General features: G+C 55.7%; 1 protein-coding gene across 1 annotated transcript; it reads left to right on the top strand.

Moving 5' to 3' along the window:
• Positions 1–8686: 8686 nt before the first annotated feature.
• Positions 8687–9399, top strand: VOLCADRAFT_47691 (uncharacterized protein; the record flags this gene model as incomplete). Its single annotated transcript, XM_002954722.1, has 2 exons — positions 8687–8755; positions 9187–9399. Coding segments are annotated over 2 exons (282 nt in total), but the record flags the coding sequence as incomplete, so codon positions are not given.
• Positions 9400–12183: the final 2784 nt, after the last annotated feature.

Raw genomic sequence — 12183 nt, 5'->3', positions numbered from 1 at the left:
CCGCCGCTGACAACGTCAAGCGGATGGGCAGCAGCACCGGCGGCGGCGGCGGCACCGCCGCGTCTAGCGGCATCCCCCGCTTGACCAGCCGTCCTTTCTGAACGACTTTCAGGATCGGAACACTGTAAGCAAGGGTGACGGCTCTATCGGTAGCGTCGCTGGCGGCGGTGGGCTGGCGGGCGTGCTGCGGACATTGTCGTTCGTCAAACACCACAAGCGTGGCAGCTCTAAGAGTATCAAAGCCTGATGCCACATCAGGTTTGGTGGGAGGGCTGGTGTGAGGGTGTGGGGGCCCTGGTGTGAGTGTGTGGGAGGCTGGTGGGAAGGTTGGTGTGATGGTGGGAGGCTGGTGGGAAGGTTGGTGTGATGGTGGGAGGCTGGTGGGAAGGTTGGTGTGATGGTGGGAGGCTGGTGGGAAGGTTGGTGTGATGGTGGGAGGCTGGTGGGAAGGTTGGTGTGATGGTGGGAGGCTGGTGGGAAGGTTGGTGTGATGGTGGGAGGCTGGGCGTCTGTGCTGAGGAGGTCTGCGGGACGTGGTCCACGGGTTGGTTTCGTGACGTCTAGTGAGGGGAGGGGGGCGCTGTGGCGGGGCGCTCCGCTAGAATGGGGGGGGGCGTTCCCTCGCTTTCTTTCGCCTTGTATCCTGTCGTACTTCCACCTGTCTCTCCTCCTCACTCGCTCAGATTTTGAAGGATATACATATATACATGCATACATACACGCATACAGACATGCATGCATACACGCTCTCTCTCTCTCTCTTTCTTTTTGCTCCTCGTTTGCGTGTTATGTCTCCTTGCGGGTGCCCCTCGCTTGCGGGTGCCCCCCTGGTGGGATATAGTCATCGACGCGTGTGCCGGGGTGTCGGTGTTGGTGCTGGTGCTGCTCCGCACACCACCAACAGCACGAGCACCCACTGGGCTCAGAACTTCCTGGGGGCCGCGAGTGTGTTGTTGTTGATGATGTTGTTGTTGTTACAACGCAAATGTTAGCTATGTCCATCCGCGCGTGTGTGTGAATGACCACCTTCCGAAGCACCTTGGCGGGTTTTGAGGTCATGAATCAGAGACCGGTTTCTGAGGGCCGCAGGAGGATAGCAATGAAGAGCTTCTCGAGCTTGCTGAGGACTTGTTGTACACTGATGTGAGCACCGGTGTGGGGGGAGGTTGCGGGGGACTAGGGGGGCCCCCGTTAGACGACATTGATGCAGCGGCCTCTGTGCGCCCCATGGGTCGGCCGTGATGGTAGGCTCTGCGTGCTCCTGATCCGGGAATGTACGGCAGCACTTTTGCGGGGAAAATGCTGGTAGCGGAAAACGCGGCGGCAAGGCGGGCGGGCGATGTGTGCGTACGTATGTACGTATGTATGTGTGTCGGGTGAAGGTCGCGAGCAGCGACATCCCGCCATAGTCAATATAAGGCTGGCTAGCGGCAGTAGGACATGAAAAGCAAAGTCAGAGGACGTGCGCTAGAGGCTGTGCTGCTGCTGCTGTTGCTGTTGCTGCTGCCGCTGCTGCTTTTCATCATGTTGTCGTCACTATTATCATTATTATTAATATTGTTGTTGTTGTTGTTATTAACGCCTGCTACATATGCACCTTTTACGAAGTAAGGAAATATTTTTTATGTTATATCACTGCCTCCTTGGTTTTGCTGTTTCTTGTAATCCAGCGGGACTGCCAAGACGCGATCCGCCGGTTGAGCTACTTTGCAATCCATTCCATCACGGGGCCCGTTTGAGGGACTGGAGTAGAAAAGGGGGGCCCCTAACGGAGGACTTGCGAGGGAGAGCTGGGGCTGCGGGGGGCACTGGGGACCATGTAGAGCTCTGTGGGGGTGAGGAGCACTGGGAGGCGGCGGTAAAAGGTGGCTGGGGTGGGAGTGGCCGGTCAAGGAACCGGCCTTGGATAGGTGGTCTCAGGACGTGTGCTTGTGGTGTGGATGGGGCCTCGGAATTTACCTTTTTCCCCTATTACAAAAGCATTGGTAGCATTTTCGCCGCCGTCTATAGCGCTGGCTGTTTAGTAGTACGATATTGTACGACACTGGCATAGGGGTTTATCCGTGGCGAGGCCAATGCTTCTTCCCTGTTGTTGCGATCGTCTGTGGTTGGTTGGTTGGATGGGTTGGGGGCCTTTGCCGGGGCAGGTTAGGGGGGCGAAGGGAAGGACGAGCGACCTGGCGCGCCCGAGTAGGGCTTGGTGGGTGGGTGGGTGGTGGTGGGTGGTGGTGGTGGATGGGTGGTAGTTGGTGGTAGTGGGTTGTAGGCTTATCAAGCTACGGGGACGCACTCTGGTTGGGCCTTTGGGACGTTTTGTTGCAGCAGGTAAAGGAATGCTTTACGGACGTCCGCTTCGGGGGTTTCTCCCGCTCCCTCCTCCCCCTTCCTCCCAGAGTGAGCCTAGCAGGAGGGTGGTGGTGGGGGGAAGAAGGGGGAGGGTAAGCCGTCAGGCGGCAGCTCGCTCCTGTTCGCCGCCATCAGCCCGGCCGCCATCTCAGGAGGCGACGCGCCTCATCAGCTTGCAGCTGTTGCCGTATCGGTGCTCCCGGTGATGCGGCCTCCTGCCTAGCGGGGTCTTAGGTCTATCTCGTTTGGAAAGTAGTACCATGGCTTGGCTGGTTTGGGGGATTCATGGTGGGTATTATTGATAGGGGTGCATGGATAGGGGATAGGGGTGCATGGATAGGGGATAGGGGTGTATGGATAGGGGTCAGGTTAGAGCAGGACAACGAAAGTCTTTTGATACGGAGTTGTCTTAAATTCCAGATGTGCCCGCCCACCTGTCCGTGTGTGTGTGTATGTATGCATGTCGTCAACTGCGGAGGGACGCGTGGAGGAAGAATTATCTTCTAATCGGAGGACATGCTGGATGAGCGATCGAAAGACGTTGGCGAGGTGGTTGTTGGAAAGGTAGTTGCGTTCGTTGCCCTTCGTTGATATTTGTTGCTATCATGGGATATGCGTGAGTTAGGTATGTTTGCGCCGCGCGCATACGCGTGCTCTAAATTTATATCGTCGCTGGCAGCACATTCGTGCACTGTTTCGTCGCGCAGGGATTTTTCGTATGTATACATGTATGCATGTGACTGTTGTGGGCCCGTGGGAGGCTCTGGAAGGGGCATATGTGTGCGCCAAGGGCTGAGGGGTGATGGGCGAGGAGGGAGAGAGAGGGGACTTGGAGAAGGACTTGGATCGATACAGCGCACAGACGCCACAGGTCGTGGCCACTGGCCAGAACAGACGAGACGACCGCTTGGGCGTCTTCTGCTTGAAAGGCACGGCGCGCGACAGCGCGAAATCCTCATTCTCATTCTGTAACTGAAGAGTACGTCGCTTCTTGCTTGTCAACACAGCATATGTAAATGCGTGCTATGAGTTGTTACCTTGATATACTCAACTGCCAAGAATTCATCAGGGCGGGCAACCTTTCGGGTTCTGTGATCAAGACTGATAGTCCCCTCCGCCGTCAAGAAGGCATGCTGTGGACAAGGACCTGTGGCGTCCGACCATGATGTACGGCAGGCGTGAGTGTTGTATCCTGGGCGGCGTATCACGGGATTCTGACATCCGCCGATCAGTACTTTTCAGAAGTCGTGGTACCACAGTGATCTGCTGCATTCATCCCATCCCTCCTTCCCTCCCTCCCTCCCTCTTTTTTTGATTTCAGAAATGTCCGCAGCATGACTATGTTGCAGAAGTCTCCATTTACAAAGCGACCGAGGTTGCTCTCGTTTAATGAAGTGTAAAACTGGTCATTAAGGTTGTGTGTGTGTGTGTGCTACATGGTCGCGGAGGTGCGTACCCCGTACCTGCAAACCGCCCAAGTACGAGCCGAGGGCTCAAGGGCTACCAGATCGCCTATAAGCACCATCCTACCTCGCACTTCAGACAAAGCAAGTGATAAAGGATACGAACGACCAAAGGGAATGATAGAGTTGCGGTGGGACCATATACGTTCCAGCATCTTCGCCAGACATTCAGGTTTCCACTTCATAGTGTCCTTCATACGCCCAAAGCGTGGGAATCCATATCAGATCTGATTCGCCGTACACCGGACAGTAGATAAATTGTAGTGTCCGCACCTGAAGGAGGTGTGTTCCTTTCAGTTGCTATCCCCTCCTCGCCTTGCTTAGCAGACTGATCACCCTACTGAAGGCTAATCACATGTGGACCCTGGCCGTCATCCATCCTTTACGATGATATCACAGCGGGACCAAGTGCTTGCTGCGTAGAAGTCGTAGAAGAGCACCTTTTGATACACACTTTTAACGTTCTGGCACTTCTATACACCGTGCCACATTAGCCAGTTCACAACGTCCATGAATGCCCTGGCAGCGGCACCCAGGCGGCGAAAGGTCAGCCACAGACTGGATGCAGCTCCGGATTTTTCACATCGTTTTCAGTGCACCGAATGTGTCAACTGGTTCAGTAGTCGGTCACATGAATATTAGCACCTGTGCAAAGACAGGGGATGGAGTATGGGGATTGATACCTCCTGGAAATGTACATATTGTAACTATGCAGCCCATGTGGGGGATCTTAACACATGCCACCTGTAGCTCAGCCAGACACGATTCCACCCCCTCGAGACCTTTCAGCCAGCACAGCCACGAACCAGACGTGTAGAATTTGTGTAGAATACTTAATGCACATGTGGAACACTTCACGTGCGAAGGTGTGCGGGCCTTCAGCCTGGAGGTTATGAAAGGAAGATGAACTCCGGGGCCTGTCAATACTGCCCACTGGTAGCAAGGCTCACCAAAATACCCGACCTCGATCTTGCCTGGGGCTGCCGAAGGCGGTTAGCCCATCGCTCCGCTATTCCTGGAGCCTCTCTTGTCTCTTCCCCGGCCTGAACTGAAACTCGTTCTGGACTGATTGCGTTTGCGGCTGGTTTTGTCTCCTGTGGCCCTATTTTATCCTAGCACGGCATGACGCAGAGGTCCAGCAGGTGTCAAGTTTAGTGAGTATCGCGAAAACCCTTTTCAAAACTCAGCCGGCAAAAGGGAGCCATCCTGTCGGTGACCTCATCCTCCTTTTAAGGTCATACCGTTCGGTGCAATTTTGACCGTGATGTGTCTACTTCATTATCCTGGATGCTGATAGGGGTAGCCCTGCAGTATGCTGCTTTCTGTCGACACGTAAGTTTGAAAAGTCGTCTTGAAACATGTCACATGTCACGTGAGACTAAATTGAGACCTCCTTCTTCACAGACGGCATCCCACAGGTGCGTTGATATGACCTGCATATCTCCTGCAACCTCATAAAAAAACCCACATGCAAAAGCTATGCAGTAACCCGGAGCGACGATCTAATAAGAGTAATGCTCCCTTACTTCCACGGCGGATTCTGGCATAATTCCCTCACGTGATGCTTGCCTTCCATGCTGCGGCTGCCTAGTTGCACACAGCTTCCCTTTGTCATCCTTACCGTTCTATCCGAATACAGTGACAGGTTTGTCCTTTCTACGCATATGGAAGGATAGAGTATACATGAGGTTAGCCCTGGTTTCGTGCTTCCATTTTATGGCCGAGGGGACTGCAAATATCTAGGTGCATAGTTGGCATACGACCAGGTGTACAAATCGACGCCATAATCCAGTTTCTGCCTGCCTTCGCATGGCGACGTTGATTCCAAAAGGGATACTAAAGTACGGCATGGTCGTTTGGACAACGAAAGCCTTCAACGTGTACCTGCAAAGATCTCTGCCCATAGCTCTAATCACTTTCCACGATTCGCTTTTGAGGCTTTTTAAATCTTTACCTTTTTGTAACGGCATATTCCTATATATTGCTTGTTCCATTGTGTCAGTCTGGACCGTCTTCTGCTGGTTTGTCAAAGTCCTTAGGATTTCTTTGATGCTGACAGGTAGCTAAGTATTTGGCCTCCCCACTGGGGAGGCCTGGTCAGCTATGGCGTTCTTCGTTCGGTGCATATCAGGCAACTCTTTGAAGGGAATGGCCCGCGGCGACGGAGACGATGATGAACTTGGCGGCTCAGGGGGTAGCACAACTCCAAACGACACAGCGCATGGCGGTAGCAAGTTTTCCAGCTATTCTTGGAAGAGGCTTTCGACAAAGTCCAGGTCATCACTGAATTCACCCAAGAAACAGTACACACCACCATTATCAGCAACAAGTGCTGACGGAACTGGCATGCCTCGAGCAGCTATGGAGCCAGTTATGGGTGAGAGGCGTAGAAGGCGTTTGCGCTGGCACGACTGTTTGATGTCGAGTTCCCTTCGAGCTTCTGTTACCAAACCCTTTTTGTCTTTGACTTGTTGAGTTATTTCTGTTGGAATCTTGTTCTCATAGTGGTACAAATGCGAGATGTTGCATACCGTAGTAGGAAGCGGCGTTTGTGTGCCCCCCTGCAAGCAGGCCCGAAGGCCAAAAAATTATCATAATCCTGTCTCCTATCCGGGTGAACTAAGTACCTATGCTGCCGACGAGGTGCCACGTGGGATGAACGGACTTCTTATTCGTTTTCTTCTGCGTTGTCCGCAACATGGCGGCAGCTCACTGTGATGCTGCGCCGCGACCGCCTATGTCCCTCTATCCTTTGGTATGCAACAGAACGGACCTGTAGTGCTCTAACTGACCTCGAAGCAGTCAAGTTCCTCGTTGATGACTGGTCAAGGAAGCATTGGAGGCCCGCTACACCGCAGGTACAACAGCCCTCTACCGCGCGCGGACTGGATTCCAGATTCGCTTCGTGCGCTTCCCCTCCCCCGTTGTCGCACTTGGAAAGACGTTGCCAATCAGCAGTATTCAGCACCTAATGGTTCTGTGCAACTGGGTCCATAGAGGTGTGCAGTACTTCACGTACAATTTTTCGTGCACCGCTGCCAGCAATTGGACAGCCCTATGCTCAACGTGCTTCGCACACTTGTCTTGTGCGCGCATTTGGATTCAGTAAGCGCACGACTTAAACGCTTGCATTATACCATCTAGTACCATCCTTCAGCGAAGTTTATCTTAGGAGTCCGTCACAACCGTCCCATCTGCGGCAAGCGAAGTCGCCGCTAACTCCTAACCTCCCAATATAGTACGTCCACTCCACTTCTGTCGGACATCGGCACCAGGACAATGATTCGTTACTTCCTAGCAGTTGTTTCACTCGTTACGGATGCGCACGCACGCAAAAGCAGCTCCTCCTGTGCTCTGCCGTACCTGCAACCGTACCTCGGTGCTTTGCCCTGGATACGGGGTTTGCGTACTTGCATGTGGCGTCTTTCTGTTGTGCTGTCTCTGCCAGTCAACCCCAAATCGCGTGTTGTCCGTAATATATCATCGCCATCGTCGGTTCAAATGCTCTTATAGTCTGGACGTGTACACCAGTTTATGACCTTGATGAAACATGACGATGGCGATGATGTTGGCTGCATTCTAAAACAGATACGATCTGGGTTACGTTCCGCGGCGCATCCCTCTGGCTTCCGCTAGCCCCTTGGAAGTGGAGGCGGAGCCACTTCCAACAACTTTGCACGGGTTTACCTAACCTCATTGACTACTGGTCCATTCCACTCCTGCGTCATCTTTCCCAACTTGCGTTCTCCTGCTCTTTCCTATCTCCGTACTCGTCTGTTATTTCCCCAACCACAACGACCACAGGACCAGGAGCGCTTTGACAGACTGGACCAGACTGACATTCAGCCCCTGGTGGCACTCGGCGAGGGCGCATACGGCTCCGTGAACCTCTGCCGCATCCCAGCCAAGCTCCCCATTGGCAAGACCCGACCCCAGTCCGCGGGCCCTTCCACGGCAGGCGCAACGCCGGCAGTGGCATCTGCCGGCGGAACGCAAGCGCCGCTGTCGCAAGCCGGTGCTGCCAGACCGGCTAGGTCGGCGAGCAGCTTCTCTGCTGCTGCAGCTACGGGGCCTGCTGGAGAGGCGGAGGGACCGACGTCTGGCCTGGAGCCAACGACGGCATCTGGGTCGGATTGTTTGGCACGCCCATCGGTTTCGGGTGATGCGTCTGGACCAGCCAGCGTCAGCGGGCATGGCTCAGGGTCAGCGGTGGATGTATCCATGGCAACGGTGGCTTCGGCAGGACGGGATGGGGGCCTTGAGGCGGCCGTCGCCGCCCCAGCCGCCGCTGTCGACATTTCCTCAGCGGCCGACGCCAACGTCCAGGACAGCTCCTCCGTCAGTGATCCGGAGCTCATAGTGGCGGTGAAGCGTGTGCCTTTGGGTTGGAACCAGGAGAGGGAGCTGATGCAGCTGCACCGGTGTCAGCAGTGCCCGTTCATCGTTAGGCTGTTTGGCTTCGTGGATGATGGCACGGAGCACTGCAGCTACGTCATGGAGTGGGCGGAGGGAGGCGACTTGGGGGTCATGTTGGCGGTGAGGCAGCCGGAAACGAACAGTGACCCGTGGGTCCTCGGTCGTATGTGTTGAATAGGCTGGGCTGGGCCAGGCACAGGGCTTGCCCCTTTAAACCAACGTTACGTGCATGAAGAGCAGGCGGGGAAATCTACTACTAAAAGTCAGTTGTCATCAAATAATATTTTAAATATATTAATAAATACAACACGTGTGGGCGTGCGATAGTGAGGTATAGGTGCGCCGTTGACCTTCCTCCTGACTCGCCCTGGCATGTCCCACACGCGTCGCTTTCTTGACAGTCTCTGAAGGACCGACGCGGCATGGACAAGCAGCGACTGCTCATGTCTGAGGCCTCAGCCCGCTACTACATGGGCTGCTTGCTGCTGGCGCTTGAGTTCCTACATGGCAATGGCTTGCTGCACAGAGACGTGAGGCATAAAAGGGGGGAGGAGCCACGCAAAGAATTAAATGGTCAGCTGGCCACGTCCAAAGCAGATAGTCACCTCGTCCAGGGTGATGAGTAGGAGGGAGAGGCGGGATGGAGGGATGAGGGGCATCCTGCAGGGCTGAGGTTGTGCCGATGGCGACGAGAAGAGGCAAGCGCTGTGGAAGGGCCAAGTTGGTTTTGGGCTTTGGTTGTATGGGGTTTGCGCGGGGTGACCGCGTTTCCCCGGAGGCGCGTTGTCATGTTCAGTCCGACCACAACACGTTCAAGTGCAGAATGCACTCCACCTACTGCCATCACCCTTTCCTTTTGTCCTTCTCGCGCAGTGGGTGTTATTAGCTTCTTGTTACACGAACACTTTTGGAAATTCGGAAACCCCTTGCATCCTTGTCGCACCCATATGGTTATGTGCAGATCAAGCCATCCAATTTGTTGCTCACTAGCGACGGTACGGCCAAACTGGCGGACCTGGGCTTCACGGTGGCCCTGGATGCGAACGGACATACGGTGGGGTGCTGCGGTACGGCAGGTTACATCGCGCCCGAGGTGTACGCGTACGGCACGTCAAAGAGCCGCATGTGCTACGGTGTGCCAGCGGACATTTGGAGTGCGGGGGCAACTCTGTACCAGGTACGTGGCCTATGTGTGAGGAGGCGGGTTGAGGGGGTGATGTTCGGAAGGTTGCGGGACACGCCGAGGAATGTTGCTGTTCGTGGTGGTGGTGGTGGTGGTGGTGGTGGTGGTGGTGGGAGGTTTGTCCATGCTGCTGTCGGTGTAGTTGTTTCCGCTGTTTCCACAGGATCAGTTTCGCCGCTTGCATCAACAGCCATAGAAGGCGACACCAGTATGTGTGCCGGCGTCATAGCCCAGTTTCGATACTCTACGACTCGCTTTTTTGTCCACCACTGGCGCCTTGTATATGTGTGTATGCATGTACATGTACATGTATTGTCTCGTTAGGGGAGCGTGTATTCGTAGGGCTGCAGTTGAACCTTCAAGGGCCTTCCCGTCATTGAGATTCCGCTTTGCGCCAACCAAGAGCTCCCGATAACCAACCACCTTCAGCACCGACGCAACCATCCAGTCCTCCTCGGTTCTCATCCAGCCCTGGCTCTTTTCTCTACGGGGTCTCTCTGTCTACCGCTATTCCCCCCTCCTCTCTCTTGGTCCTTGACGTGCTGCTGTTCGCTGCTTCCTGCCGCAGATCCTGACGGGACACGTCGTGACGGACCGTTCGGAGGAAGTGCTCAAAAAGGGCTGGAGACCGCCCGCCCATCCGCGCTTTAGCCACCACCTGCAGGTGCGAGCAGCACAGCTGTAAAGGGGGGAGGGGGCCCTGCTAGGGAGATGTTCTCCTAATGGGCCGTGGTCATCTACCTCGTTCCTCGTTAGGGTTTACCTCACCGCCGCGGTCATTGCAACCGCCGCGGAGGGCTGTCGGTGATGGGGACGGTGATAGGGCAGTGGCAGCGACTTTGCTTGCATGTGCGTGAATACGTTCACGGGCATTCGGTGTGTGCGGATTTGGGCGGCCTTGGGAAACGGAAGTTCTGCTTCCGTCACATCCTCATTTAAATGCATGTATCGGTGAGTGTCTTGTGTGCGGCATCGAATATTCGTGGTGACGTCGATTATTGAACGTGTCGGGGAGGGGGCTAGCTCTGGGTGCAGCTGCCACGCTCGGCTTGAAAGCAAAATCATAGCTGATATATTGAGTTTCACTTCGCACGTAAATGCTTACCCGCGATGCCAATGGCCCATGCCACAGCCACCTCCCAGCTCTCAGGCGTGTGGTGCTGCTAAGCCCCCTGCGAGCCACCGTCACTTAGCTTTATGTGCCCATGGATGTGGCCCCCTTCACCATTCGGACGCTTGGCAGTCGATTATTTGGGTTTTCTGCACCCTAAGACTTCCCTTTTCCCCTCCCATTACTAGGACTTGCTCAATCGGATGTTGGCAGTGAAACCCACTGCCCGGCCCCAGAGCGCCACTTCCGTCATGCGACATCCCTGGTTCAGTGGCTTCGACTGGGGGGCGTTGCGGGAGGGGCGCATGAAAGCGCCCTACGTGCCGGCGGAGAGACGGCGCCGCGTGCGGGAGACCGCTGTCGCCGCCGGCGGCAGTGGTGGTGGCGGCGGCGGCTCTGCCACCACCACCGGTCCTCCGACCTCAGGGGCGGTGACTTGTCAGCATGCCCTTGATGTTCTTCCTGCTGCTGCTTCTCCCTCATTTCAGCAGCAGCAGCAGCACCACCATCATCAGCAGCACCATCAGCACCACGGGTTGGGTGGCGGCCAGAGGCTGGCGACGGTGGTAGAGGGAGTTTCTACACAGCCTACAGGTCTTCTGGAAGGGGACAGAGTGGTTCAGCGCTCAGCGTTGTCAGGTCGGGGTGAGGGTAGTGTGAAGCATGGAAGGGAGGGGCTTGTGCGCGACGGCGCGTCGTTTGAGACGGCGCTGGGCACAGTGACAAAGGCAGAGGCGCGCGCGGCGGCGGAGGGGGCCGCTACTGCCGCAGCCACAGCCGCGATGGGGGCGTCGGCAACCGTGGTTGTGGCTGCCCTTTCGCCGTCGTCGTCGTCATTGTCAGAGGGCGGCGCCGTCGCTTTCACGTCGGTGCCGAGCGCAAGCGGCAGCGGTGGCTCCTCGGGATTGGACCCGACGCCCATGCCCATTGAGCCGGCTGATCTGGCGCACGGGCACGCGCACATGCACGGGCAAGCACCTGGCATGTCGGTGCGCTTTGCATTAGGCGTGGCGGAATGTGCTTAGGCGCTGTGGATAGCCGGCCACAAGGAGGGGGGGATGAGGAAGCCTGAATGGCGGCTTGTATTTGGTTCTTTGCTGTACTGCGGTGGTTGCGGGTTATGTGATGGTATGGACCTGGGAGCCGGTCGGAAGTAGACCTCCCTTTGCACAAGGTCTCAACGTCTCAACGTTGCACCCGTGTGAACGGCAGAGCCTTGGGGAGGATAAAGGGGGGGATGGAGGAGTCCAGGGTCATATCGCAGCAGCGGATACTGTTCTTGTTGGTGGCTCAGTTGCTTGCTGCGCCTCATAGAGCGTGTGCCAGTTTATTATTTGTGGCTTTGTATGTGTGCATAATGTATCCGTATACATCATGTTATGCATGGCAGCAAGCAAAACCACCAACACCAAGCGGACGACCTGATTTTGATTCCTAACGGCATGGTTGCATTCATACACACGTGGGGTTGCGGGCTGTCGCTGCCGAGCTGTGCCGAACACAGGGGTGGGTATGTGGCTCCCGGACGGCGCGGCCGACAGTCCCTTCACAGCATCCCAACGGTGTGTCTGTATGAGTATGCGTCTCTTGGCGGCCAGCTGCGTGCTGGCGCCAATAATCTCTTCTTTTTCAATCTTTCCGCCAGGATGTGGGAGAAAAAATGG

Source organism: Volvox carteri (genome assembly GCF_000143455.1).
Source record: "Volvox carteri f. nagariensis unplaced genomic scaffold VOLCAscaffold_45, whole genome shotgun sequence".
NCBI lineage: Eukaryota > Viridiplantae > Chlorophyta > Chlorophyceae > Chlamydomonadales > Volvocaceae > Volvox > Volvox carteri.
The sequence above is the reverse complement of the archived record's forward strand: the minus strand, read 5'-3'. Positions and strand labels throughout refer to the sequence as shown.